The sequence below is a fragment of the Dasypus novemcinctus genome, chromosome 24 (assembly GCF_030445035.2).
Source record: "Dasypus novemcinctus isolate mDasNov1 chromosome 24, mDasNov1.1.hap2, whole genome shotgun sequence".
In the NCBI taxonomy this organism is placed as follows: Eukaryota; Metazoa; Chordata; class Mammalia; order Cingulata; family Dasypodidae; genus Dasypus; species Dasypus novemcinctus.
Genome location: NC_080696.1, coordinates 2,641,485 through 2,664,067, shown reverse-complemented (window position 1 = coordinate 2,664,067; position 22,583 = coordinate 2,641,485). Strand labels below are relative to the sequence as shown.

The 22,583-nt window shown below is 56.4% G+C and overlaps 1 protein-coding gene across 1 annotated transcript in view; it reads right to left on the bottom strand.

Moving 5' to 3' along the window:
- Positions 1-499: 499 nt before the first annotated feature.
- ATRN (attractin) overlaps positions 500-22,583 on the bottom strand; it is a 301,223-nt gene continuing 279,139 nt past the window's right edge. The window contains exon 27 of the mRNA XM_071211515.1: positions 500-513. Within this exon, the coding sequence (XP_071067616.1) occupies positions 510-513 (4 nt within the window). The 3' untranslated portion in view covers positions 500-509. The remainder of the gene's footprint in view (positions 514-22,583) is intronic.

The following is a 22,583-nucleotide window of genomic DNA, read 5'->3' as shown; positions in this document are numbered from 1 at the left end:
TAGCCACGCTCCACCTGTAGCCAACTCCATCTGTAGCCACCTCCACCTGTAACCATGCTCCACCTGTAGCCAGCTCCACCTGTAGCCAGCTCCACCTGTAGCCGCGCTCCAAAGACAGCCGCAGCAGCTGCCCCTCCGCTCTGGGTCCTGGTCCAGCCTGAAGGGTCTTGCTCCTTCCTCCTGGCAGGGGCAGAGCAGTTTCCTCGTGTGCAGGCATGACTGACCCCCTGTGTGAAGCTTGGAGCACCTGTCCAGAAGGGGCCAGGCCCCGCGGTGGACCGGCAGGTGGGCTGCCTGGCGACCCAGGCCCCCTGCGGCCTCATCCTCTGCCCCCCCAGGTGGTCCCTGCAGAGCCCTGCCCCTGCGGTGACTCCAGGGGCCGCAGAGCTGGGCAGCGAGGACCTGAGGGGCCAGCGCCCGATCCACAGACCAGGCGGGCCGGCCACTCCCTGTGGATTTCCAGAAACGATGAAGTCCCCCCAGCTGCCTCCCATGAAAAGAGGGAGTTTTCACCTGAAGAACACTCCCCAAACTCAGAGTAGACCGGGGCACCCCGTCCTCTGGGCCGTGTGTCCTGCTGGGCCGAGTTCGAGGGTCTCCTCCCCTGTGATCACCCTGAGCCCTGAAGCCTCCTTCTGGCATTTTCTTTGCCCCAGACAAGTTGCTCCCAGGGTTTCTACGCAGCACGACATCCTGCCCTTCATTCCGACTGGGGTTGGAAAGGGTTCAGGCGGGCCTGGCACATCCAGGGGAGAGTGTGGGACATGGAGGGGGTGCCCCAAGCTGCCAGGGTGGGGTCTTGGTGGAAGGCAGGAGAGAAGAGAGGGTGCCCAGGGCCGAGCGTGTCCAGGTGCTCTGGCGGGCCCTGGCCTCATCTCCCAAACCACGGAGGCCACCCGCCTGTGGCCCCATCTCCCAAACCACGGAGGCCACCCGCCTGTGGCCCCATCTCCCAAACCACGGAGGCCACCCGCCTGTGGCCCCATCTCCCAAACCACGGAGGCCACCCGCCTGTGGCCCCATCTCCCAAACCACGGAGGCCACCCGCCTGTGGTCACATCTCCCAAACCACGGAGGCCACCCTGTCCTGTGGCCCCATCTCCCAAACCACGGAGGCCACCCACCTGTGGCCCCATCTCCCAAACCACGGAGGCCACCCGCCTGTGGCCCCGTCTCCCAAACCACGGAGGCCACCCGCCTGTGGCCCCATCTCCCAAACCTCGGAGGCTACCCGCCTGTGGCCCCATCTCCCAAACCTCGGAGGCCACCTGCCTGTGGCCCCATCTCCCAAACCACGGTGGCCTCCCGCCTGTGGTCCCATCTCCCAAACCTCAGAGGCCACCCACCTGTGGCCCCATCTCCCAAACCTCGGAGGCCACCTGCCTGTGGCCCCATCTCCCAAACCACGGAGGCCACCCGCCTGTGGCCCCATCTCCTAAACCTTGGAGGCCACCCGCCTGTGGCCCCATCTCCCAAACCACGGAGGCCACCCGCCTGTGGCCCCATCTCCCAAACCACAGAGGCCACCCGCCTGTGGTCACAGCAGGCGCCAGCAGCAGGGACCCCTAAGGTGGAGCCCAAGGCCCCGCTGCCCAGGGCGGGCAGAGTGACGGGACAGGAGGGAGCGCACCCGACGCGCAGGCTCTAGGTGACAGCACCCGCTGGGCGCTCGGCGGCAGGCAGGACCCCGAGAACGGGCTCCGCTCCCCTGGCCCCGCGGCTCTGGGCCCCGCCCCCGGGCGCCCCCTGTGCGCTCTGCACCCCGAGCGGCTCCACGCCTGCCCTGGCTCCTCAGACTCCAGCGCTCCCCGCCGCCTCCCATCTGTCCCCAAGCAGCGTCCCCGGGCGTGACGGGCCTGTAACTGCAGGTTCAGCCGCTGCAGCGGGAGGCGGGACGTGACGCCCCGGTCCACCTGCGATTCAGAGGCCAAGGCCGCGCACCGCCTGCCTGTCGTCCCCCCTCCCTCCGCCGCCCCCACCCCAGGACACCAATGCGCTCCCGTCGCTGGAGACACACTGTGCGCACTAGGATGTCCTGTGCAGGGACCCGCACGGCCCCCGCCCCTCGGTCGGCCTCCGTCAGCGCGGCTTCTTCCCTGGAGATGCTCCACGGGGCGAGCCGCCACCTCCACTCCTCTTCTGTCGAGCAGGACCACGGTGTGGACGGGCCACGTTTGCTCCACGCTCTTCCCCGTCGGGCCATCTGGGCTGGCCCCAGCTTGGGGCCTTCACACAAGCCGCTGTGGCCCCGGGCGCGCATGCGGCAGGTTGGCTGTCACCTACTTAGGGAAACGCCCAGGGGGGGAGCAGGGCTGTGGGGCAGCCTCGGGCCTGGCCAAGGGGCTGCACCTGCTCCCCCCCCCACCCTGAGGTGCTCAGAGCCTCTTCTCTCCTTCGCAGCCACCTGCCCTGACACCCCATCCTGAACCGCCCGGCTCCACGCTGTGACGCAGCGCCCAGCACCTGCTCGTTGTCTTCCTTCCCCCAGCCCCTGCGGGCTCAGAGCTTGGTTCCTGGAGGACATCGAGCCTCTGGACGCTTCCTGAATCAGAGGAGGCACCCATTGGCGGCTGCTGATTGCTAGGGTTCCCTGGGCTCCTGGCACAGAGCCTCTCCTGACTCCCCATCCCTTTTCCCGGCCCCGGAGCTGGCACAGACCTCGCCCGCCTTCCCAGACCCATGCCTGCCGTGGCACTGAGCCAGCACCTGCCGTTGGCCAGGGGAGGCCTCCCCACCACCCGCCGTCTCCCTCCTGCCGCCCGTGCCCACCAGGAAGCACAGAGGAGGGGCTCGGCTAACGCCCTGGGGTGAGTGTCCTGAGCAAAGAGGAACCAGCCTGAGGAGAGGGCGGGTGGGAGCAGGAAGCTGCGGAGGTGGCTGGGGTCTGCGGGGGCCAGGAGGTGGGCAGGGAGGGCCCTGACGCTGGCCCAGGGGCGTGGCTCAGTGTTCTGCAGGACAGAGGTTCGACGGCCGGATGCTGGCCACAGTGCGTGGCTGAGTGTTCTCTAGGGCAGAGGTCCGACGGCTGAACGCTGGCCACAGCGCGTGGCTGAGTGTTCTCCAGGGCAGAGGTCCGATGGCCGGATGCTGGCCACAGCACGTGGCTGAGTGTTCTCCAGGGCAGAGTTCCGACGGCCGGCGCAGGACCGGGCTGAGCCTCCTGCAGCACCAGGCAGCACCCCGGGAGGGCCTGGCTGCTTTTAGGACGCGGCAGAGCTCTATCCTGAATTAAAGGGGTCCCTGAGGGGCTCAGGGCCGTGTTTGAGCTGCTTAGGTGGCTGCCCCCTAGAGCGGAGAAAGCCTTGAGCAGCGTTCCCAGGACAGAAGCCCGAGGAGGGACTTTCGCTCGGGCATCCGGAGGTCCAGGGTCCAGCCCCTGGGCCGCGCATGGGTTCAGGCTGCAGCTCGCGCTTCCTCCCTGTCCCGCAGCATGCGGCCAAGCCCCGCTCGCCGTCAGCCGCATCCGGCCTTTCTGTGCTCCCGGCGCCTCTCCATGGAGGCCTGAGCCACAGCCCGGCTGGGGTGGCCCCTGCAGGGCCAATGCGTGGATTTTCCACGTGTTTCCAAAGCAAATGTCCGTTCAGTTAGGTTGAAGTTCCAGGTTTGATGCTTTGGCGTCTCCTCACCCTCACGGCAAGGCCGACCGTCCAGCCCGGGCTGGCATGTCCTGCATGGGTGCGTCCCCTGAGGCGTCAGGGCCCTGCGGACAGACTGAGCGGCCGCTGTCCCCAGCCCCGTTGGGAGGGCGCCCCGTCCTCCGCCTTCGCCTCTCTCCTGTGATCTCCTGGGGCTAAATTCCTGCAGCGGCATCTCTGGACTGGGGACATGTCCTGTGGGCACCTGCCCCCTGCCCACCGCACGTGCTCGCTGGGGCTGGGCGTGTCAGAGCCTGCGCGCCTGTGCTGCGCATCGGCGCCGAGCACCCCGAGTCCGGCTGGCTGCAGAACTCCCGCCCCTGGGGTTCCCTTGCAGGGAGGAGCGGGGCTGCGGAGGCCTGGGCCCCCCGGGCAGGAGGGCCTGACCGAGGCTGCCGCGGGCACGGAGGGGCCGGCGTTCGAGGGCAGGACGCGGGTGTTCTCGGGGCCGGGCACCCGCAGTGCACTGAGCCCTCCGCGGCGCGGCGCCCCCCGCCCCCCAGCCTTCTGCACGGTGGTCCAGGGGCTGCCCCCGCCACCCCCACTCCGCGGGCCGGGGCCTTCACTCCGACTCTCAGTCGCTCCCCACTCCGTTCGCCAAGAACTCAGCGGGACCAAGTCTTGGACACGAATCTGCGGGCAGAGGCCTCGGCTCACCCCGTGACGCGTCTGCGTCCCCAGAAGCTGTCCCAGTGCTCGGCGATGGCACGTCCCGGGCCGCTCAAGCAGATACCTTGGAATGGATCCTGTTAACAAACGGGCATTTACTAACTTGCGGTTTTGAGCTAAAAGGAGCCCAAATCCGGCATCAACAGGGCTCCGGGCTGGCTGCCCGATTGGCCCCCGCGCCATGGGCAGGCCCCGCGGCCTCGCTGCCCCTTCTCTGCTGGGCTGTGGCCGGCCTCTCGCTCCCGGGGCTCCTGCTCTCTGTGCCCAAGTTCCAACCCCCTGCAAAGGACTCCGTCCACTCAGTGCAAAGACCCCTCCTGACCGGCTGGGCCTCAGCAGACGTCCTCCTGTGAAGGCTGTGCCCCACAGTAGTGGACTGAGCGTAAGAACACGCCTTCCCGGGGTGAGGACAGCTTCACGCCACCACGCACAGCCCGTTTTTAAACGATCAGAAACTTACAGAACGGTTTATGACCGTTTAAAAATCGACCTTTTGGGGTTTTTTCCTCGAGCCCTTTAAGGGTAATTGCTGGCCGCTGCGGGTCAGTTGCTCTGAGGGGGTCCCTCGGGCGGTGCCAGTGTTTCTAGCCTGTGGCTGCGGGAGGCGCATCGCAGCAGAGCGGCCGGCCCGCCGGGCCCGCAGCGGCTCCTGGCCTCGGCCGTCTCGCGGCTGAGCCGTGTCCTCGGCCGCTCCCCACAAAGGCTCTCTTCTCCTCCCTGTGCAGGTGTCTTGGGGCAGGAGCGCTTTGCAGCTATGTCAGTGTCCTGTTCTCACTCGGCTTCGGGTTTGCTGGTGTGTGGACAGGCTCGCCTCAGCATGGACCTGCTCACGCCTGGCCAGCGGTTCACAGCCGGTTCCCACGTCCCTTCCAGGAACGCGTCACTTCCCCTTGGTTCAGCCGGGGGGCCCTGAGGGGCGTCGTTGCCCTTTTGACGGAGCCCCTTGCTTCCCGAAGCCCTTCCTTGTCTCCAGCGGGGCGACGCTGTGAGCTCCCGTCTCGCCCTTCCTGCCGCAGCCCTCGACTCAGCCGCTTCTCCTGGAGCCCCGGTTCCTGTCGGTGGAGAAAAGGGTCCAGACACCAAGGTGTGGGGCGGGGACTCCCGGCTGCGGAGCTGGTGGCCGGGGGCTCTGGGGAGGCCCCTGTGCGCAGCCTGAGGAGCAGCTGGGGCCGGTCTGGCTGGCACGTCCGCCCGTGGCCTGCGTGAGGACGTGCTCGAGGGGTCCTCCAGGAGCGAGCGCCGTGGCCACAGGACGCAGGGCCTGGGCTCCCTTCTCTCCACTCTAGTGCTTTTTTGGGGCTGCAGCCTGAGGAGCTGCCTGCGTGGGTGTGGGCGTGAGTGGGCGTGTGAGGCCTGGGCCCCACGACGACGTGGGGGTCCCCGCGGGCCTCACGATCCACTTGCAAGCCCCGCCCCCACTCTCCTGCACCTGCCCAATCTCAAGCAAAAGCCAAACTCACACACACACTTTAACAAACAAAGCAAAACCACAGGGAAGCATCACGCGGCAACCCTGGGAAAACAGACCTGGTCCAACTTCAGAAAGGCCCAAGAAGCTGTCCTTTCTTAGAGGACCTTAGAAAAGCGAGAACGTGAAAACCAGCAAACGCCTAAGGTGAGCACGCTGAGGTCTATGTGTAAGTCCACACGCACGTGAAGGGCTGTGCTCTCCTCCCTAAGTGAGCACGTCGCCTCAGCTTGGTCACTGTCAGCAACGGGAAAGTGACGTTTTACACCAGGGCCTAAGCTAGAGCCCTTTCTGGAAAATCAGCAGTTCTGCGACAAATGCCCTTTTCTGACGCGGGGTCCACTTTTCACGAGCTTCGTCTCACAGACTCCACTCCAGCCTTCGTGGCTCCTCGTCTTTCCTCGTCTTTCATGACCCTGAAGCTGTTTCTACTTTGTGACTCTTAGAAATCCTCCTGATTAAACTATGCAAGAGTTCCTGCCACCATTCCAGTTATCCTCTACTCATCAACAGAGTCTTTTTATTGGACATGCTACTTGCATATACTTCTCTGTGTACTAAACGACTTCCAGCCTCAGTGACAGGCCGCCCGGCTGCAGGCTCCACGCATGCTCTGCCCCACGCCCAGCCACGCTAGTCTTCCCACTCACGCTGTCGAGCGATTTCACCTGCAAAGTGACAGGTGCCAGGACAGCAAGTGCTGGGCCAACTATTTCTTCCTAACAGCGCTTTCTCTTCCAGCTTTCTCATGGAGAGCGTGGTCCTCAGTGGAGTTGTTGCTCCCTTGAATGTCATCTTTTTTTTCATCTACAAGCTTCACAAGCTTCTAAGGTACAGTCTTTGCTTCTGCTGATTTCCTCTTCTCACTCGCATGATGCTTTTTAGCCTCAGCTCCTTGAAATGTGGATCGAAGTCATCCGTAAGTTTTGGAATTTCCAGATATTGCCCCTGATAGCTTCTCTCTCTTTTTTCCTTAGAATATCACAATTCCATGTATGTTAAACTGAGTTACTGTACACCTTATGCTTTTCTTGCTTTTCACCTGTTTCTATCTGTCCTCATGCTTTCTTGGAGTTAGCGTCTTTTGTTCCAGTCTGTGAATTCTTTCCACAGCCGTCTTTCATCTTTTTCTACCCATCTAGAAGGAAAAGTTCTTTCTATAGGTAATTTTAATTTTTTTAAGATTTATTTTTCTTTATTTATCTACTTCCCCCAACAGCTAGTTCTCTTCCGTCTGCTCACTGTCTGCTCACCTTCTCAAGGAGGCACCAGGAACCGTGCCCAGGCCCTCCCACATGGGAGGCGGGCGCCTAGTGGCCTGAGCCACATGCGCTCCCGTGGGCTGCAGCCTCTGCTGGCTGGTGGCTCTGCTCGTTGCAGCGGGGGCAGCGTTGGCTCGTCTTCTTCCAGGACCCAAGCCCAGGACCTCCCACATGGTGGACGGGCGCCCCCCTGGCTGAACCACATCCACTTCCCTGGGTCATTTTAAAGTCATGAAAATTCCATTTCGGTCATTTCCAAACTCTAAGGGTCCCCATTCTCTGCTGAAAGTGGAGCAGCCCTTTTCCCTCTCTCTGCCTGGACCAGCATTCTAGGGTACCTGGAGCCCTGCAATCTGTTCCTCCTGTTTCTATCCTCTTCTCTTGCTTCCTTAAACAACTGGCCTAACTAAACTGGGATGTTCTTAAATTCATTTATGTAACAGAGCCAAGAACCTAGAGGAAATCCGGCAACAGAAGGGAGAGAAGAGGCACCCCAAGTGCATGAGGTCTCGCCACCTGGCTCCAGTAACCGAGGATGAGAGCAGTGAGCAGTGGACTGGCCTGGAACCCGGCAGCGGTGCATCCATGTCTCCAGGGTATCTCCTCAGTGAACAACACTGGAACATCTAACCCATAAGTTAACAGTTACACTTTAATATGAATATTAACAGGTGAAAAAAGACTAATTATATTCCATAAGCAGATTCATCCATAACAGTAGATTCATCTAAAAGAAAGCATAAGAGTGGAGAAAATGAAACTGGGTTCCCAGGTACAGTTGTGGGTTGGTCTAGGCCGAGAGAGAAAAAGGGCCTATTTAACCTCTGTGCTTGCTTTTCAAACCTTTAATTATTCCTCCAGCTTGATCATGTTTGGGGGAGGGGTCCCAGTTGTTTGCTGTTTTGATTGATAACCCCACCCATCAGTTCCCCAGGGAGGCCCAGTTATAAGGCCCCATGTAGCAGTTTGATATAGTTATGAATTCCAAAAATAGGTATTGGATTATTTTTGTAATCTGCTCTATTACTGAGCATGACTGAGTTATGATTAGGGCTTTGATTGGGCCATGTCATTTGGGCAAAGGACAGAGTTGGAGCTTTTGATGAGAGGGTTCTAATGGAGTTTGATGCTGAAGTCTTAAGCTGGAGCTCTGGGAGAAGAGAGCCATTCGCCTGACAGTCTACAGCTGACCTTGTGGAGACAGGCAAAGCCTAGAGAGCCTCATAGTCTACAGCTGACCTTGTGGAGAAAACAGGAGCTGAGCCCAGAGGAGCCCAGGATGCCTGAGCCCTAAGCACACGTCAGCAGCCATCTTGCTTCAATACGTAGAAATAGACTTTGGTGAGGGAATTAACTTATGCTTTATGGCCTGGTAACTGTAAGCTCCTATCCCAAATAAATACCCTTTATAAAAACCAACACATTTCTGGTATTTTGCACGAGCGCCCCTTTGGCTGACTAACACCTCATGAGATTGTCCTGGCTTTTCTTGATCCCGGATGAAATCCCGTTCTAAAGAGAGGATTCTCGCGGGTTCTTCCAGCCACTTGCTGGTGAGAGTCTCCTTCAGATGATTTCCAGGTGGAATTCCATGGCCACGGGTTTCTGGCCATGTTTTCCTGCCAGGCCCCGATTTGCTGGCAGGGAGCCCTCTGCTAACAGGTGAGCCTTTCCAGGAAGTGCCTGTGTCCTCCGTCCTTCCTGCAGGACCTCGGAGCCTGGGATGTCTCCGGAGACTGCTCGGCCCCATACTACCGGCCCCGTCTTATCGGACACCCTTACATATGTCACCTCAGTCCATTGTGTCCTTTTCTAATTCTCCACACCCCAAAACCAAATTCCTGGGGACTATCAATAGCACCCTGTGCAGTTATACCTTCTGGATTACCTCTTTGTCAACACAAACTCTCTCCCAGTGGGCCAGCATCACTTACAGAAGGCAAGACATTGTCCTAATATCCCAAGAATACTCTAAAAATCAGCACTGACCCTGGGCAAGCCATACTACTGGACAACAATGTAGCACATTCCAAGGACTTGCTGACCAGTGAGTCCTACAAGTCGGAGTACCAACCCCACATCACCACGTCGCTGTGTAAAGTTCCACGGCCACCTGGGAGTCTGGGCTGGATCGGGGCGAGGCTGGAGGAAGGACCTTTGACTCTGCCTCCCAGGCCTTGGGCCCTGGCCTGTCAGTCACCAGTGAGCTCAACCAGCCCAGGAGAGAAGTGAAATCCATGCAGCAGCCACACGAACAGGCAGCACCTGGGCCAGCTGGAAACTCCGCCTTCAGCACGGCTCCAGGGTCTCTACTTTCTCTCTGGACATAAGGTGTGTCTTACCCTGATGGTCTGGAACTTGCACCCTAATCCATGCCTCCCCAGAGCTAAGTATAAGTGCAGGGACAAAACCTTCCCGATCCCTGTGTTTCACCCCACTGCACCGCCTCAGAGCACAGGGCGATCCCCCTCCTCACCTCTCCCCGCAGGAATTGTCAGGACTGGTGGGCAGTTGCCACAGCACAGCGGCCCATCCAGGCACAGAGGGCACATCAGAACCTTTTCCTGGAGCTGGCTGCACGCTTAGAAAGCACCGTGGCGAGCCTGCCACGTCCACACCCAGTTAAATTCCCTGGCTGCTGTGGTCCTCCAAAACCAGGGGCCTTGATATGCTGACAGCAGCACCAGGAGGCATGTGTGCCCACTTCAGAGGGGAGGACTGCCTCTACGTCAGTCGGTCAGTCCAAGTCCAAGACAACGTACAGTTTCTGGAAGAAAAGGCAACCCAGCTACATGAGAATGCAAAAAGTGGCATCTCAAGCCTCTCCCAGTCCCCTCATCGTCCTGGTTAGCACCCCTCCTGGAGTCAGTTTTATCCATTTTCTTTGTACTTCCCATAAGCCCTTATGTTCTAAAAAATCTAATGGAGTAGATCTCTTCCAGAATCAAAGAACAAAATATTAATCATGCAAGGATTTCAACCAATTCTCACTACGGCCCCAGACTCACCTTCCCTCACCCTCAATAGAGTAACCAAAGAGTCTTACAACCACCGCCATGACCAGCGGGAAGCAGCTACAGAAGAATGACCGTTGTCCTTCAGCTGCCCGAAAATAAGGGTGTGAACGCTGAGGGGGAGTTGAGGCGGGTTAGTGCAGGAAACAGAGGAGGGGGCCAGACTGAAAGCAAAGCTGCAGACACCATCCAGGAATCCCCTGCTAACAAGGCAGCCTAGTGACAAACTTTTATTTATCCCCTAACCTGGAATCCTGGAGTGTCAATCTCCCATACAATGAGCATATTTCCAACCCTGCAGTGTTCTTTTTTCAATCAATTTTTTATTTGTTTTAAAAAGATACATAGATTACATAAAATGGTACATTAAAAAATATAAGGGATTCCCATATGCCCCACTCCCCACACTTGCCATTTTTCCCACATTAACAACTTCTTTCATTAGTGTGGTACATTATTTGCAATTGATGTACATATTTTGGAGCAAGGCCACAGAGCAGAGATTATAGTTTACGTGTAGTTTACGCTCTCTCCCACTCCATTTGGGAAGTTATGGCAGGACATACAATGTCCTGTATGTGTCCCTGCAATGTCATTCAGGACAATTCCAAGTCCCAAAACTGCTCCCTCTTTTTCCCTCTTGCTGCCTTCAGCAACTCCAGTGGCCACTGTCTCCACATCAATGATGTAATTTTTTCTTCCATTGCTAGAATCACAATAAGTCTATAGAAGAACAGCAGTAAGTCCACTCTAGTCCATATTTTATTCCCCAGTCCTGAGGACTCTGGGATGGTCATGCCCACTCCACCTCTAATTGAGAGGGGGCTTCAATCCCATATGGCTGATGGATGGACTCTCTTGCTTGTAGTTGTAGACTCTCTCTGTTCCTTGCTGTGGTGGTTGTCCATCTTCACCTTGTTAGTTGTCCTGGGTGAATCCAACGAACTAGAGACTGGGTTTTGCAACTCTGCTGAGGCTCAGGGCCCAGGTGGCACATGGACAGCCCAGAGATTCAAGTCTCCTGGGCATACACCAACCCCACCACCAACCACAGGTTCAATAAGAGGGACAGAAAAGGCATGGGGAAAGAAGTAACATCTGAGTCTAACGCCGTCACACTCAGGAGCACAAATTACAAAGTAGGGCCCACTGGCAAGGCACCAAACTCTGGAGCTATCTGCCATGACCATAGGACCTGTGTCTTTTATGTTGTACTTGTCACAAATCAAGTCTCAAGTATTGTGTTTTAATAATACCATTGAAATGTGGTTTCTTTTGTAATCCTACATATTTAATACACTTAAAAACTTTGATAAGGTGCCATAGTCTTCATCAGACAAAGGGGGCCATGGCACAAAAAAAGCTAAGAACTTTACTCCTACACAGTCTTCTTCTGCCCCCACCCCAGCACCTCCACAGCCTTCAATACCTTTCTTCATCTCCTGCTATTTTCTGCATACATCCCCCAGTGCTAGTCATGCTAACTTGTTATTCCTGAACAAAGCAGACCCTCTTCTACTTCCTGGCTTTCACTTGTGCTGTTTCATCCATCTCTTCTTCTAGACATAAACATGGTTTGCTCTTACCTGATTTAGGTTTCTATTCAGATGTCCTCTTTGCAACAAGGCCTACCACATGCATCTAATAGGAAATTGAAACCTTCTCCTCTCTATCCCCTTTACTCTGCTTTTTCTCCACAGCATTAATCTCCACCTGACATTTTACTACTTGTCTTTGTCCTTTCACTGGCTATAAGCTCAGTGAGGGCAGGACTTGGATTTTTTCATTGCTCTACTTCCAGTTTTTTAAATTGTGTTTGGTGCATAGGAGATGCTCAATAAATGTTAAGCAGAAAGTTCTGTGTAAGTTAATTATGGTCACTGCTTTGAATGTAGCAAATTTCTTTCTTCTCTTTCTGCCTTTATTTTATGAACAATTCCATCAGATGCTTTAAATTTTTCTTTTTTTCTCCCACTTTTTTCATGGTACCTTTATATGGTCTTGGTATTAGGGTGATGTTGGCTTCATAGAATGAGTTTGATGCATTCTCTCCTTTTCAATTTTTGGGAACTTGAGCAAGATTGGTGTTGATCATCTTTGAAAGAGCAATAGAATTCCCCTGTGAGACCTCCTGGTCCTGGGACTTCATCTCCAGGAGGGTGTGGATGACTGCGTCAATCTCTTTACTTGTGACTGGTCTGTTGAGGTCTTCTGTTTCTTCTAGGTCAATGTATGTTGTTTGTGTGTTTCTAAGAATGTGTCCATCTTGTCTACATTGTCTAGTTCTTTAGCATACAGTTGTTTGTAGTATCCTTTCATGAGCTCTCTTATTTCTGTGGGGTCAGTAGTAATGCCCCCTACCTTTTCTGATTTTACTTATTTGCATCTTCTCTCTTTTTTTCCATTGTCAGTCTAGCTAAGGGTTTGTCGATTTTGTTGAGCTTCTCAAAGAACTGACTTTTGGTTTTGTTGATTCTGTCTATTTTTTTTTGGATGTACCAGGACCAGAGATTAAACCCAGGACCTCGTGTGTGGGAAGCTAGCACTTAACCACTGAGCCACATTGGTTCCCCAGAGTTGGTTTTTTCTTTTGTTTGCTTATTGTTTGTTTTTGTCTGTTTGTTTGTTTTTTAGGAGGCACTGCGGACTGAAATCAGGACCTCCCATGTGGGAAGCAGGTGCTCAACCACTTGAGCCACATCTGCTCCCTTTCTGTTTTTTTGTTCTTTTTTTAAAGATTTATTTATTTATTTAATTTCCCCCCCTCCCCTGGTTGTCTGTTCTTGGTGTCTATTTGCTGCGTCTTGTTTCTTTGTCTGCTTTTGTTTCTTTGTCCGCTTCTGTTGTCGTCAGCGGCACAGGAAGTGTGGGCGGCGCCATTCCTGGGCAGGCTGCACTTTCTTTTTCACACTGGGCGGCTTTCCTCACGGGTGCACTCCTTGCGCGTGGGGGCTCCCCCACGCGGGGGACACCCTTGTGTGGCACGGCACTCCTTGCGCGCATCAGCACTGCGCATGGCCAGCTCCACACGGGTCAAGGAGGCCCGGGGTTTGAACCGCGGACCTCCCATATGGTAGACGGACGCCCTAACCACTGGGCCAAAGTCCGTTTCCCATGTTTTTTTGTTCTTGATTTCACTTTTTTCTGCTCTGATCTTTACTATTTCTTTCTTTCAGCTTGGTTTGGGATTAATTTGTTGTTCTTTTTCTATCCTCCAAGTGTGCGGTTAGATCTTCAATTTTAAGTCTTTCTTTTTTAATGTAAGCATTGAGGAGTATAAATTTCTTTCTCAACACTGCCATTGTAGTGTTGCATAGGTTTTGATATGTTATGTTTCCATTTTATTCTCTCAAGATTTTTACTGAATTCTCTTGCAATTTCTTCTTGACCCACTGATTATTTAAATGTGTGTTGTTTAATCTCCATAAATTTATGAATTTTCCCTTTTTCCATCCATTATTGATTTCCAGCTTCATTCTGTTATTATCAGAGAAAGTTTTTTGTATAATTTCAGTCTTTTAAAAATTACTGAGACCTGTCTTGAGGCCCAACATATGGTCTATCCTGGAGAAGGACACGTGAGCCCTTCAAAGGAATATATATCCTGCTGTTGTGGGGTGTAATGTAAATATCTGTTAGGTATTGAGCCCCTCTAGAGAATTCTAAATTTAAGTTATTGTAGTTTTCAGCTTTGTTTGGTTCCTTAGGATAATTTCTGTCTCTTTGTTGACATCTTGCTCTGTTCATATATCATTTTCTTGATATCCTTAGTTTTTTTCTCTATGTTTTGCTTTATCTCTTTGAGCATATTTGAGGACATTTTCTTAAAGTCTCTCCCTGATATGTTCAAAGTCTGATTTCCCTCATGGTTGTTTGTGAAGTTTTTCTCTTCCTTTGGATGGTCCATCATTACCTATTTATTTTGATATCTTCTGTTTCTTATCTTTTGTCACACTCTACATTTTAATATATTAATATGCTGCCCTGGAATTTGGTTTGTGGACTGTCTGTTCCTTAAGATCATATCCAGTTAATGATATGACAGACATTTCCTTGCATGCCAGGAGCTAAGAAAGCAAAGACATCATGTAAAGAATATCTATCACAGTGTTTGCAAATTGACTCTGTGTTAGTTCACTCACTTCTTCAGAGCATAGCCCTCTTACCAGGAAGATCAGCTTGAGATGAAAGCACAGGGTCCTTTCCAGGGTTTTCTGAGTTTGCTTTTTTTCCTGGACATGTGCTTCTAGACCTAGGAATTATCCCCTTTTCAGGGACCTGAATGTACCCTCACCTCACTGAAAACTAGACTTTCCCTTTCTCTTGGATTCTCCATTGTATATCTTAAGTCCTGTAATATTTCCTTGACCACTTTGATTTGATTGTTTCTTGACCTGGGTCAGCTGTGTGGAAGCTGCTTCTGTGCTCAGGGCACATTCTGGATGGCGAGCCAAAGACAACTGTCCTGGTCCAGTCCTTCAGGCTGCCAACTGAGGGACTGGCATAGGCATGTGTGTGCTCCAGGAGGCACAGAGGGGCTGTTCTGCTCCATCTCCAAAGTCCCAGAGACCCACCTGGGAGGGCAGGTGCTCTTCTCCCTGACCCAGTGAAGGGGAGGGAGGGGCCAGCAGGAGGAACTTCCCTCTCATTCTTAAGGTGCATTTCCTTCTTTCAGTGCTTGGCAAGTGACTGAGACCCTCTAGCTACCATCAAGAGCTCTGAGGAAGATGACTCGAACAGTATTTACTTCTCTTAAAAAAAAGCATACGCTTACAGAAAAATCATGTTAAAAATACAGCATTCCCAAATCTCCCGTTGTTGACACTTTGCAGTAATGTGCAAACTTTAACACTTTGTTAAAGTTGAGGAAAGAATATTAAAATTGTGCTATTAACTACAGTCCAAAGTTTACATTAGTTTTCTTTTTGTTCCCATATTCTACTCTATTAACACCTTGTATTAGTGTGTGACATTTGTTAAAAAAAAGTCATGAAAGATCATTTATGTAATTCTGCTATTAATATAGTCCATTGTTTACAGTGGGGTTCACTATGCTTTATCTTGTAATTTTTATCCTGGTAACATATATATGGCCCAAAATTTGCCCTTTTAAGCACACTCACATAAACAATTCGTTGGTATTAATTACACTGAAAATTTTGTGCTATCATCACCACCATCCATTTCCAAACCTTTACAATCAAACTAAATAGAAACACTATAAAAATTAGGCATTAACTCTTCAACCCAGCCCTTAGTAATGTATATCCTAGATTCCAACTCTAAAATTTTTCTTATTCTAGTTACTCCATATCAGTGAAATCATACAATATATGTCCTTTTGCATCTGTCATATTTCACTCAGAATTACGTCTTCAGGACACCCATGTTGTTACACCCATCAGGACTTCATTCCTGTTTACAGCTGAATAATATTCCATTGTACACACCACCTTTTGTTTATCCATTCATCAGTTGATGGACACTTGGGTTGCCACCATCTTTTGACAGTTGTGAATAATGCCACTGTGAACATCAGAATGCAAATATCTGTTGGAGTCCCTGCTTTTGATTATTTTTGGTATATACCAGAGGGATTGTTGGGTCATATAGTAATTCTACACTCAACTCTCTCTCTCTCTCTCTCTCTCTCTCTCTCTCTCTCTCTCTCTATCTGCCTGTCTGTCTCTCTCTCCATCTGCCTGTCTGTCTCTCTCTATCTCTGGCTTTTCCTGGTTTTCAGCTTCTGGCTCTATGTCCAAGATCCTTGGTCTCTAAAGCCTTCAGCCTCTGGATGAGGAGGGGGATGATGAAGAGGAGGGAGAGGCGCTGAAGCCGTTGGACAGGAATGAGATCGAGATGGAGGTGGAGAAGCTTGACTCCGTGGACTGAAGGCTGGGGCTGCCGCCACCAGCAGAAGCTTGTGCCCAGGTCGAATGAGGAGCTCAGCACAAGCCCTGCCCCCTGCTGTCAGCGCAGTAGCCAGAAAAGCCCTGGCAGGGCCCTGGCCGAGAGCTGGGATCTCAAAGCTGGGAGCAACTGGGTCTGGCCCTGACTGTGACGTGATGCTTGGTGCCGTCCTCCAAGCCCTGGGTGGAGGGGACATTCCGTGAAGGAAGGGTGCCCTGGTTCGGTGCATCCACGAACCAGGCCGCTGTCCAGCAGGCAGAGCCAGTAGTCACCATCGCTCTCTGGCTGAGGCAGGAAGAGCTCAAGCTGAAGATCCTGCAGCTAGGAAAACGGCTGCTCTTGGTTTGCATCTCCTTACCCATGGGGCAGGGACACCCTGAGTGGCCTGGTCCATGACCATTGATGGTCAAAGACTGACCTTTGAATAACATCTCTTTGGGCTTGCTTTGGCAAAGCCAGTGCTCAGCTGGAATTGTCCTTTGTCAGTCCATTTTGCCAAAAGAGTCTTGAGGTCTCGGTGGGGGACTTGGAGCCTGGGGAAAGTGTCCTGTTGCCTTGGGGTCAAGGGATCTTGTGGCACCGTCCTTTGACTGTCCACTCATTCATTCTGTGCTCCTCACTGGAAATGCTGGCGTGGTTGTGAGCAGCCTGATGCACTCGCCTCCTGCCGAGTGGGAGAGAGCACCGATTGGCCCAAAGCCGTGATCCCAAGGAGACTGCAGCCCTGGAGTTCATCCTTCTCTTTTCCAATAGAGAAGTGCCTGAAGTTCCTTTGGGACCTGGAACAGGAAGGGGAGGAACAGAAGCTCCTGCTTCTAGGAGAAGCCCCGGCCCAGAAATCTTCCCAGACTGCGCTCCACCCGGGAAGTGGTCCGAGGCTGCCCTTGGCTCCTGGTCCTGGGACAAGCCCTGGCGGCTTCTGCCTGGGTAGGAAACTCTGTGGGGTGGGGGGTGTGGAGCCCTGGCTTGAGGGCGCAACCCTTCCTTACACTCGGGACTCTGCTCAGCCCTGTGCCCCGGGCCAATCGCTCCCTCTCTCGGTGTCAGTTTCCCAATTTTACACGTCCTTCCCCAGCCGCCCCGGTGTCGGGGCTCATCGCACCAGCTGCTGCCTGGCAGCCTCCCCGGCCGCCGTTGCTCCCCTTGGCAGGGCAGCGCCACGCTGCTGACTGTTCCCTCCTTGCTGCCCGGGTCCTCTTCTGTTCTGTGCTCGGGTAGGAGTGGGCGGGGAGAGTCTCTGGCAAGACCAAGCTCCACCCAGGGACCCACAGGTGTGAGCGGCCGGCTCCAGGGCTCTGCTCCTGTCACAGATTCAGGGACCGAGTGCGCCCGTAGGCCCTGGCCAGCTTGGCTGACCAGGGAGACTCTGCGTGCAGGGCAGTGATGCCCGCTGGTCACTGCAGGGCACACGTGGGTGATGCATCCACGGCTCTGCTCGCAGGCACCGGCCAACACCGTGTGCCACCAGCCCTCCCCGTGCTTCCCTGGTCCCGTGGACCTTGGGGGCACCTGGAACACTGCCAGGTGGGGGGGCCATGCTGCTGATGGGCTTGGTGGGCTTGGAGAGCCTGGAGAAGCTGGGGGTGAAGAGGGTGGGGGTAGGCTACCTGATATCTGGCCACCTCCCCACGGCCAAGGTGCCTGGGTGACACCCACAGAGGACAGCCAGGAGCAGGGCACCTGGAGGCAGGCAGGGGAGTGTGGCCGACGACAAGGCCAAGCGGCCCCCTCCTCTTCCTCTTTGGCCTCCCGGCCCCTGTGTTTGCAGTTAGGACCCCTGAACTGGATGTCCAGCCTGTCCCCAGCTGGGGTAGGAGAGGACGTGAGGGAGCCCAGGGAACCAGCCCCACTACCAGGGTGGAACGAGAGTTGGGGGACAATGACTGGTAACACAGCAGCCCTCTGGCAATCAGTGACTCTTTCCCTTTTAGAGGTGAGCATCCAGCACCAGCAGCTCACGGCGACCGCTGGAGCTCGAGACTCTCTTATTGACAGAGAAAGTGCATTCAAGACCAATATTTCCTCATGAAAGTGCACGATGAGAGTGTTGGCCTTCCCCGATCACCCAGATGGAAGGGGCCTCTCGGCCTCACCTGGGGCAGGCGGGAGGCGGGTGCAGGCTCCTGGGCTCTGTGCTGAGCCAGGGCTTCCACATTTAGCTCCCGGTCATGGGGAAGCCAGGCTAGAGCCCACGGGGAGCTCAGGACACGACCTGCCACTCCCGACAGGGAGCCGCTCAGCGATTGAACGTGCCATGAGGGGAATCGGGGCAAGACTGTGGTCGTCGGTCCCAGCAGGCCGTGACTTGCACACCCTCCCGACAGGACCTGTACACACCCCCGTGACATCAGCAAAGCCCGAGCTGTGGACGAATGGATGCAGCCCTCCTAGGGTCCCGCAAGCTGGAAGCGCTCAGAGCCAAACTCCTCCTGAGGCCAGGCAGCGGCCACACGGCAGAGAGTGTGGACCTCAGACCCCATGGCCCGACTTCCCCTCGACCCGCAGGAAAAGGCGCGTGGGGTCTCTGGCCGCCAGGAAGCAGCACTCTTGTCTTGGCATCGAGAGCTCCCGCGTGCTGCCACAGGCTCCGGCCAGCAAGGAGAGCCCACGGGGAGCCCGCACAGAGGCGGGGCCTGCGGGGATTTTCCGGGGGAAGGACGTGCACAGGGAATGGCACGGCAGTGGGAAGCACTCGTTCACAGGGGGCTGTGGTGAGGACACCAAGGAGGCCCAGCTGGAGCCCGGGATGCTGCAGCTCAAACCCCCGTCCCCGCCTCAGGGAAAGGAATTCTGGTGCCAGGGATGAGGACGGCAAAGCAGGAACTCCAAGGTCAAGCGTGGACCGTGAGGCCTGAGGGACACTGAGGAGGCCGGGTCTGCCTGTCCTTGCACTGGAGCCAAGAGGCCTCCTCGTTTGCTCCTCTGGCCCTTTGCATTCCACATTCTCAGCTGTGTTCTCCTTCTTGCCCTACCTACTGCTGCTGTCACCCTATCGTTTGCCCTTGAAAATGACAAGTTCCTATTTGGTGTGCAAGCAAAGCCTCAGGCAAGAAGCGGGAAAGGTTCCTTCCTCCTCCAAAGTGGTGGGAAGTCGGCCGCTGCCTGCCCGGGCTCAGGAAACGGTCTTTGTGAATGGTCTAAGCCCGACAGTCCTGGGTGCTCTCGGCTCCCGCCGGGTGGAACACCGAGACGCACCATAACGCTCTCTGCTGTGGGTGCCCGAGTTGGCTTCAGGAACCCGGACAGGGGCAGCTGGCTCTTGTCGCTTCTCCCTTCTAAAATCAACGGATGGCTCTGCAGGAGTTCTCCTTTGATTGAGCACTGGGAGAGCCTGTATCTCATTTTGATGAACACAGGAAATGCAAGAACCAAACTCAACTCCCAGGCTATAGTGGAAACAAGAATTTAATAATAAAACCCTCACATCGAACATCTCCTAAGGACAAAGGTAGGTATTGCCCCTTCCCTTTATACAGATAGTCTTTGTTGCTGTTGAGTCTCAATCAAGTTCTTTGACCGTCTCCCGCAGATCCTCCCTCCGACTAGCCATGTTTGGAGCGGCAGGACAGGCCCAGGGGTGTGAGTGGAGTCTGGGGGTGGCCCAGACAGGCTGCTGGGGAGGGAAGTGCCTGCCCGGCCTGGCCCACGGTGGCTGGGGTCAGCAGAACGACTCGGCCAGGCGGACCTGGAAGGGAAGGGGGCCCTGAGGCTGGGGGGCCGCTGGGGCCAGTTACGGTTTCCCCTTTCGGAACCTGGGTCCCTTCTGCTGGCTCCCGTGAAGGGCTGAGAGAGCTCTCCCCTTGACCTCGGCATCCAGGGGCGTGGTCTTCCTCAGGAGAAGAAACCGATAATCGGGCGAGGGCGCCATAGCGTAATACACGTTGGCGTCGTCCGGGATCTGCAGTGCTGGGGGCGTGGGGCAGATGGGGGGTCAGCCGTGCTCCAGGGCACAGACGAACCCCACCCTCTGTGTCCCCATGAGAGCTGGCCTCACCCGGGCACCCGACTTCCCCAGTTCAACTCCTGGACCACAGAGGAGCTGCCTGAACGACACCCTGAATGACCAGGGAAGACTGCAGAGGCACAGCTGAAAGCGGGGACCCTTGATCCAAAAGTGACTCTGACTCCCACCTGCCAGCCTCAGCGTGGAGCTGCCACGAGATCGTCTCCTCTCCCAAGCACCCCTGCTGCCTCCCTGCTCTGGAGGCGGCGCTGAAACTGGCCTTCTCCAGCCCAGCGCACGCCCCTGAGCCCAGCACTCCCCGGGCCAGACTGCCGAGCCCGCCAAGGGCAGCCCCGCACCGAGGTCTCCTGAGCGGGGTCTCCTACCTTCGTCCGGGGCCGTGCTACCCCCACCCACCACTGTGCCCCCGCCCTCTCCACTCGCCCCCGACTCACTGCCATCTCCTGAGAGGATCTGCACCAGCTGGTAGTCCGCGGGCTGCTCCCCAGCCAGCTCGTGCTCTTCCAGGGCCTTGCGGATCACGGCTGGAGCCCTGTCTTGGTCGGTCACCTGCGGTAGGTCAACGACAGGCCTCAGGACATTGGTCCTGGAGCCGGCTCCCCACGGCGCAGCTGCCAGAGACCCCGAGGAGGCCCCTCTGCTCGGGGCTGGGTCTACAGGGGCCTCCCCGTCTTCTCTTGCTCCCCCGGGGACACTCCACGCACTGAGGGCTCTTTCCCAGTCATTCCTCACCCCCTCTCCTACAAGAACCTGCACCTCTGTCTTGAGGGTGTTTCCAAGGGAGGGTACAAATCCCCTGCCCCGCAGGCTGAGCCCCGGCCCCTGGTCCTCAGCCTGCACAACTGCTAGGGGCTCCCAGAGCCCTGGGACAAAGGGTGGCCTCGCAGCAGAGGGTGGGGACTGTGGAGTGACCTCGGGGCCTCTCTCTGTCCCTCCTCCCTCCCCGTCACAGGAGAGGGCTCGCCCTCGGGGAGGGCCCCTGCCCTGCCCCTGCCCCTCCAGGAGGCCTCCGCGGAGCACTGAACCCCAGGCAGGACACACACGTCCAGTCCAAGCTCAGATGTTTGTCTGAGAGGAGGCTGGATGACACCCTATGGCCCCACAGGATGCCCTGGGCTCCAGGAGGCAGCTGTGCTCAGCAAGGTCTAGAGCGCAGCTGCCTTGAGCACGAGGGCCCGGGTGCAGGCAGGGCTCAGGCCAAGGGCCACTCAGTGACAGCTTAGAACCAGCAGGCCAGCTCCTGGCCACAGGAGAAGTGCAGCCAGTGTGGCTGTGCACCACCGCAGCTCTGCAGCCTCTGGGCCGAGGAGCAGGGGTGGTTCCATCTGCACGTCCATCCAGGATCTGGGCCCTGCTCACACCTTCATGGCCACCGCCCTGGGGCAGACCCCGTCCTCCCCTCTGGGTCACGGCAGCAGCCCCTCACTGGCTGGTGTCTCCACCCACCACCTCACCGTCCACTCTGGGGCCAAAGCTCTCCTGCTGGCCCTGCTCTGCTCTGACCCTTCAGGGGTTCCTGAGAAAGTCACGCTCCGTCTGGCAGCTCCAGGGCCTGATGGGACCTGGCTCCCAACGCCTCTCTGACCCCAGCCCTGCCCCCGACCCCTGCTCCTTCAGCCCTGGCCTCGCGGCTGCTCCTCGGCCCGCCAAGCACACGCCTCCTCGGGCCTGCCTGTGTCCACCGTCCTGAGCCCTGACTGCCGTCGCACACACGCTCTTCCTGCCCCTGGTCGTGGCCGTCTGTCCTTCCCCAGCCACTGGTAAGTCTGCTCCAGGGTGGCAGGCAGGGACCACGGCACCGCTCAGGTGCCTACGGCCTGAGCCACCGTGGCTCGGGAGGTGGCTGCTCGCCCGGCTCACCAGGATGCTCTGGACCTTGCGGCCGCTGTCCTCTGCCAGGGCGACACGGACGAAGCAGCGGTCGCCCACGTGCCGTTTGTCGCGCGGCCGAGAGTCACGGCACTTTCGGCTGGTGCGGGTGGCCCTGGCTTGGATGGAGGAGGAAGAGGACGTTCCTCCCGACGCTGCCGTGACGGTGGAGCCGATCCGAGACGATGCGCAGGTCGACGGCCCCGGCTGTGGGGGACGGGAGGTCAGCAGAGGCCGGGAGCCTTGGGGCAGCCCGGGCTGCTCGAGAAGCTCCAGGAGGCTCTAGAAGGTCTGGACGAGGCAACGGGGCTCCACCCCTGGTGGACACGGGGAGGGCCCAGCAGGCACAGGAGGGGCGGCGGGAGGGCGAGGGCCCCAGGGAGCAGAGCTAGGCAGTCACCTTCACTTCCTGGCTGTCCTGGGCCTCCGGGACGTGTTCCAGGTGGATTTCCACCGCAGAGCCGGAGGAGCCAGCCACGTGCGCGTGAGGAGAATCCGCGGCATCCCCGCCGCTGAGGTCAGGGCCACGCTGGAGCTGGACGCTGGAGTGGGTGGTGCGGCTGCCGCTGGACTCAGCATCAGGGCCCTGGCGGCTGGATGGAGGCTCGGCTTACCTTGGGGCCTCCCCTGGCATGCCTGCCCACCTCTGCCCTGCTAAATCTGCACACAGCTGAGTCCTAGGTCCATCAAGAGGAGCCAGCGGGCCCCGACTGCCCCAGAGCTCACGCCGCAGCACCCCGTTGCCCAGAGGAGGAAAGAGGCCCAGGGAGGGGGCGACTCTCGCAGCCCCAG